Source organism: Macadamia integrifolia, chromosome 9 (genome assembly GCF_013358625.1).
Source record: "Macadamia integrifolia cultivar HAES 741 chromosome 9, SCU_Mint_v3, whole genome shotgun sequence".
Lineage (NCBI taxonomy): Eukaryota > Viridiplantae > Streptophyta > Magnoliopsida > Proteales > Proteaceae > Macadamia > Macadamia integrifolia.
In genome coordinates, this window is record NC_056565.1 from 10,238,703 (window position 1) to 10,245,267 (window position 6,565).

A 6,565-nucleotide genomic window follows, 5' to 3' on the forward strand; every position below is an offset into this window, starting at 1 on the left:
AGGTGGTTCCAATCATTGAACATATCTGAGGCTTCTAATGATGCTTTTTCATGAATTTCATCTGGAAAGCCTCTTCAGATGGTTCAAAATCATTGAACAGATACAGAGCTTACAAAGATGAGTCTTTGTAGATTTCATTTTGATATTGCAATTTCTTGAGCATTGTGATATCCTACATAACAGCGAGGCAGAGATAAATGGGGCAAGAAAGTGCATTGAGCTTTGGAGCTTCTCATAGGCTGTGATCTTAAATTGTCTCTAGATGGGGCAGGCAAGGCCTAATTGTTGTTGATTCACTGGACTGAAGAGAACTATAAGGTCAATGTGCATACAATGATAAAAGCAGACTTCACTCTTCCTTTTGTTAAATGGGTTACATGGCGCCCTTGCCCGCCAGGTTTTGGTAGGCATTGATATTGATAGCTCTTTAATGAGTGGGGTGGCAGGCTATGGGTGCATTGCTCAGAATCACGTAGTGTGAGGTCCTTTTTTCTGTGGCTTGTTACACGGCCCATGAGTGTCAACTTTTGTTCACGATAGTTTGCAATTTTGAGGAGGCAGCATGAGGGTCTCCAGGTAAGTCTAGGTTTCTTTGATTTCAAAGTGGTTATTGATGAATATGGGTTCTCCCCCTCCGCATGTGCTGCATGGTGCATTATCGGTGCCATCTTTAGCCTTAGACCCTGTTTGTGGAGATTTCATCTTTCATGTTAAGGAGGCCAGTTGTTGTGCTGACTACCTTTCCCAGTGTCAGCTGGGCCCTATGTTATAGAAAACCTCCGTGGAGACCTTCGCATTCTGTCTCAAGAGGATGCTAGAGGGTGTAGATACCTGCATGAATACGGGGGATTTTTGCCCCATTCTATTTTTCAATGAAAATTAGCTGTACCTCTCTAAAAACAAAAATAAAAAAGAGAGATTCTCTTGTTATTAATCAAAATTTTATCCCCATTGAGTTGCTGGATCACCTTCCTCTCTTCTGCAGAGTGCAAACCTAGTGTTTCCAGTGTTGATTCCTGTAGTTTTTTGTTTTTTCTTCCACTTTGGACAAGTACTTTGCTCCTTTCTGGCTTTCTCTTGTAAATTGATAGCTTTTTAGATATGCTTTCCTCTATTATTTTTTTAGTTCTAATCTGGTGCTTTTGTTATCATGCTTTTCTCTGAATAATCTTCTGTATAACCTGAATTGAAGCATTTGTTTGGTTTGCAGGCAGTGAAGAAAGGAGATACCATTTTTATTGGCCAGTACCTGTTCACAGGAAGTGAAACTACTTCTGTTTGGCTGGAGGTAAGACAGTTGTTGTTACAGTGTTGGATCAAATCTCTGAGTTTACTGAATGCATGACAGTATGATAGAAGACTTGGTCTCTTTTTCAGTCACTTGCTATTCTACCCTCCATGTCTTCTTAATAATTTGGACTAGGGTCGATCAGCTTGACAGCCTGCTTGTCAATTATCTTTTAGAGTTTAAAAACAGTTGGGCAGCAGAGTGTGATGGTTCAAGTAGGATTTTTACTTCATGGGGCATCATAATTCTTCTACAAGCTCTTTATGTATTTCTTTTCCATCTGCAGGTATCTGAGGTGAAGGGTGAAGATGTGGTCTGTATGATAAAAAACACTGCTACTCTCACTGGTTCCTTGTTCACTTTGCATGTTTCTCAAATCCATATTGATCTGCCTACCCTGACAGAAAAGGATAAAGAAGTGAGTTTGTTTTGCAACAGTTCTTTTTTGGCTACAGAACTAAGATAATGCCTTTTCAACTTAGGTTTTTTTTTTGGGTCTCGGTCAAATATCTAATAACCATGGAATGTGAAGGTGGTTTGTTTTTCCACATTCAACTGTTATTCTATTACAGTGGGTTGGTTTCTAAACTTTCTACTTTCTGCCTGCAAACATTCCAAAAGCAGAGGTGTTACAACCACTTAGCTAAAAGCTTGAGCTGTCACAAACACTCTTGGCACGTTCCGTTCACACCCCCCCCCAAAAAAAAAAAAACAGCTCTGCACTTGACACCATCACATGATATCAATGGGCACAAAGCATAGGGGCTCTTCAACGCAGAACAATCACTTATCCCAAAAGCTTGAGGTTTTACAACTGCTTATCCCAAAAGCTTGAGCTGTTAAGTAAGGGTTACAACAATATATATCGGCACACAACACCACCTCCCAGCACTTGTAGGCTCCACATGGGGCTTTGCACTCGACACCATCATGTGGTGTATCAATGGGGCACAAAGCATAGGGCCACTTCAACACATAACACAAACCCCTTGCATTTATCAAGGATTGAACACCTGACTTCCTGCCTCTGGTACCATATTGAAGTGTCCGACCCAAAAGCTTAAGCTGTTAGGTGGAGAGGCCCAATTGGTATATGAAGGGGTTTGTTCCCAGAGGGAGCCGATGTGCGATTATTCCCAACTGTCCCTGTCACTTGTTGCCCCTCTTTTTGGTGGCAATATACATGGCATGTGTGGCCCCGCTTTTGGTGACTGTACACAGATGCTTTAATTAGCATAATTGGCCTGGTGCTCTGATACCATGTTACAACCGCTTATCCCAAAAGTTCAATGGTTAAGTAAGGGTTACTACAATGTACATCAACATACAACAACAGGAGGTATTTAGAAAATTATTCCACAGCCTAACAATCATGAGGCATCTTTTAGATACTGAAAATTGTTAGGATAAAGAAAACCTGAAAGTTGTTGAATGTATTTGAGTCAGATTTCCTTCCAAGTGCATATCATGACATTGCAATTATTGTTTCAGGTTATAAGTACATGGGGTGTTCGCAACCATATAGATTTCCTCTCCTTGTCATACACCCGGCATGCAGAAGATGTTCGTCATGTAAGGGCTGTTCTTGATGATTACCCTCTTGTTCTTTATCACTTTGTTATTGTTTTCTGAACACTCATAATTTGTGATCAATTTTGCTTGTTCGTGGTTGTGGTTCTTAGTTTTATATAATTTGTTTACCTTTTTAGGTTCGCTGCAGCTACATCTTTCATCCAAAATTTTATTATCTTTAATCGGCCTTATATGATTTTCTGATGCAGGCCCGTGAGTTGCTTTCCAAATCGGGTGATCTTCATCAGACACAGATTTTTGCAAAGATTGAAAACGTGGAGGTAAGATGCAAATCTGATTAGTCTGAATGAGAAATAGTTGGTCAGATATCTAATTGTCTGTCAATTGTGTCCTAAAAAAGAAGAAGAAAGAAAGAAACATTTGATCTTCTGTTTTAAGTTTTAACTTAGTTCCGTACAGTTGCTTGTTTGAGAAAATAAACTTCCACTGTTCTTTTATTGCAATTTCTTGCAGGGCCTAACGCATTTTGATGAGATTCTACAAGAAGCAGATGGCATTATTCTCTCTCGTGGGAATCTGGGCATAGATCTTCCTCCTGAGAAGGTCAGGTTTCTGAGCTGTTGGATGAAAAATTTAAAAGGTTTTGGATATTTACTTCTGTGGTTTTGCTGTATGTATAGACACAGATTTAAACCACACCATTTGAACAACTACACAAATATGTACAAAGCCATTTGATTTTATTTTGTTTTTAGCACTAAGCTGGCTTGATGAGGCCCAAGGCCATTTTATCATGATGCCTTAAAGTTGGATCCTTCTCACCCAGACAGCACATTCATGCCTTTTTTCCTTCCATACCAGTGGATACACAAATATGTTCACTTGTGGGTCCACTATAAAATTAAAACAGTACACTTTCTGGGGACATGTTATGTGCATACTATATACTTGCCAAACCACCATGGTAACGAATTTATATGCATAAATTCCATTATGTGTTTTTTTATTTTTGATAGATATTAAATTTCAACAGTGTTTAACGTAAACAAGTTGGATATGGACTGTAATGTGAAGAAAAACTTTGTTTTTCTTTAATTTGAAAGAGAGAGATCTCTGATGATACTCATGCATGAGAAATTAGGTTTGGTGGCAAGGTTCATGTCTGATGGTGTTTTATTTGGCCAAGGTTAATTTGTGGGAATATTAACTGGAGTTCTGATTTTTATTCCGACTTGTAGCATAGCGGTTATCATAAGGGTTATCATCTTTTTGGTGACTCAATCTTCCAATGCTGGCTAGTGATTTGTAATATTCTTCATAATTAAATCATAGGGAGTCATCTTAGATGAAAGTTTTCATTGATAAGCCTGCTGAGCATACCTATTACTCAAATCTAAACCAGCTTCCCAGTTGGCATTAGAAATGAACTTTTGCCTGATAGAAAAGCTTGAGCTGGTGATTTGTGAAACTAGGTCCACTGAAAAGTCATTAGTTAATCAAATGGTTCAATGTTGTTTACAATGATTATTCTTGTGCTGTCCTGTTCTGATCATTTCTGTTGCATATTTTCATTTAATTCAACCTCATCTATTTAGGTGCTAGTATTCTTGTGCTGTCCTGTTCTGATCATTTCTGTTGCATATTTTCATTTAATTCAACCTCATCTATTTAGGTGCTAGTATGCTGCTATTTTGCAATTTTCATCATGCTAAACTAACTATACTGTGCTGTTTATCATCTAAAATGATTTTTTGTCAGGTGTTTTTATTTCAAAAGGCTGCTGTTTACAAGTGCAACATGGCTGGAAAGCCTGCAGTGGTTACTCGTGTTGTGGACAGTATGACTGACAATCTGAGACCTACTCGTGCTGAGGCAACTGATGTTGCCAATGCTGTATTAGATGGTATGCTACATTGACATATTTCTCTGAATAAAATTTGGTTGAGGTCCTTCTTAATATTTTTTTTTCCATCTCTTCATGTTTTTATAAGTTCCAATATGACATGCTACAATACAGGACCTAATCTATTTCCTTTCATTTTGTGATGGATACAGGGAGTGATGGAATTCTTTTAGGTGCAGAGACTCTAAGAGGATTGTACCCTGTTGAGACCATTTCCACTGTTGGTAAAATTTGTGCCGAGGTGAGCACTTTCTTATTTTGTGGTACAACATTATTTCGATAAGAAATTACATTTATTCATGTTGAGTAGAACCAGTCCAATTTGACATTGATTTCATGCTGTTACTTTTGTGACTGTACCTTCTGAACAATGTCCTGGGTCTTTTTATCCTTCTCTGTTGAGTAGATGATATCAATGGTCATGTTGAGTTGGTGAGGTTGGGTATTGAATTGATTCAAAATATATTCCTTAATAGAGTTTTTTTTTTTTTTTTTTGGGGGGACAAGGGGTTGGGATAAATGGGGTGTGGAGGTTATTGAATTCATTCTGTTTTTAGTTATATTCTATACATGTAGCTCAACTACTTCTATATTCTCCATAAACCATATTCAATTTTGGTGGTGGATGTGTGTGGCTTCCACTGCCTAAGCCTTTACCCAACATGAGACTCATTATACATCTTTGTGGAGCTTATTATCATATGATCTTTACAGGTTGACATAGTGTATGGAGATTTTTAGTTTATAGTCTCTTTGTCTTCTCATCTTTGGTCATTTGCTTAAAATGCTATATCTGCAGGCGGAGAAGGTTTACAATCAAGATTTGTATTTCAAGAAGACTGTCAAGTATGTTGGAGAACCAATGACCCACTTGGAATCAATTGCTTCCTCTGCGGTATTTTATTTTGGGGCCTCTACTTTTAATCATCTGATATTATCAATATATAGTATCAATAATTAGACCATTGCTTCAGTCAAACTTTTTTGGTCCAAATTCTTGTACATGGATATTTATTATGACTATTATTTTTCAGAATTATGTATAATATTTGGTTCTCTTTCTTGTGCTTTAATCCAGGTTCGTGCAGCAATTAAGGTGAAGGCCTCTGTAATTATTTGCTTCACCTCATCTGGAAGGGCTGCAAGGTAATTTTCTAATTTTATTTCTTTTCTTCAAAAGCTTTGTGAACATGCATCCCTATTGTGTGTCTCTATGGGGCTGTCAGCTGAATTGTGTAGTTCTCGATGTGCATATTCAGTGATGAGAACTCTTAATGAAAATTTCCCATGAATGCAGATTGATTGCGAAGTATAGGCCAACAATGCCTGTTATATCAGTTGTTATACCTCGACTGAAAACAAATCAGCTCAAGTGGAGCTTTACTGGTGCTTTTGAGGTACTCCACTTCTCTGCTTCATTTCTGGTTGCCCATAACATTTAACTTTCCACTTTCTTGGGATGCAAAATGTAGCTTATGACCGAGTTTCCTAAGCTAACCGTTTAGGGATGGAGTCCCTGGGCTTTCCACTTGCCTCAGTTGCTTTTGGGGGCAGAATGTCATGTCTAGCTGTATTTCCTAATCTGACCCATTAGTGGACAGGCATGCTGAATGTTTTTTATCTCACGCTTATAATTTCCTGTACCTTTCCATATTGGTTTTCTTTGGTTCTACTATTTACTTAATCCTTAAATTCTCCATTTTTTTTTTTGTGGATTTTGATAATTTTCCTGCACTTAATCAATGTAATAAATTCAGCAGAGTAACCTTGACTCCTTTGCTTTTGGACCTAATTGAATTGTTTCCAGACCATATGGCTAGATCATGGTAATTAGATCCCCC

At 37.9% G+C, this 6,565-nt stretch overlaps 1 protein-coding gene across 1 annotated transcript; it reads left to right on the plus strand.

Moving 5' to 3' along the window:
- Positions 1-619: 619 nt before the first annotated feature.
- Positions 620-6,181, plus strand: LOC122089500 (pyruvate kinase 1, cytosolic-like). The gene is made up of 11 exons (XM_042659258.1): positions 620-685; positions 1,193-1,288; positions 1,575-1,706; positions 2,780-2,860; positions 3,070-3,141; positions 3,335-3,424; positions 4,580-4,724; positions 4,877-4,965; positions 5,524-5,619; positions 5,803-5,870; positions 6,022-6,181. The coding sequence occupies exons 1-11, from the start codon at positions 620-622 to the stop codon at positions 6,164-6,166; spliced, it is 1,080 nt and encodes a 359-aa protein (XP_042515192.1). The 3' UTR covers positions 6,167-6,181.
- The last annotated feature ends 384 nt before the right edge of the window (positions 6,182-6,565 follow it).

What these genes read in the sequence shown, in the direction of transcription:
- LOC122089500 (XM_042659258.1), top strand. Translation starts at nt 620, where the DNA reads ATGGGTTCTCCCCCTCCGCATGTGCTGCATGGTGCATTATCGGTGCCA. An exon ending in CTACTTCTGTTTGGCTGGAG is followed by an intron (nt 1,289 to 1,574) that starts GTAAGACAGTTG and finishes TTCCATCTGCAG; the next exon opens with GTATCTGAGGTGAAGGGTGA. An exon ending in TCATCTGGAAGGGCTGCAAG is followed by an intron (nt 5,871 to 6,021) that starts GTAATTTTCTAA and finishes CCATGAATGCAG; the next exon opens with ATTGATTGCGAAGTATAGGC.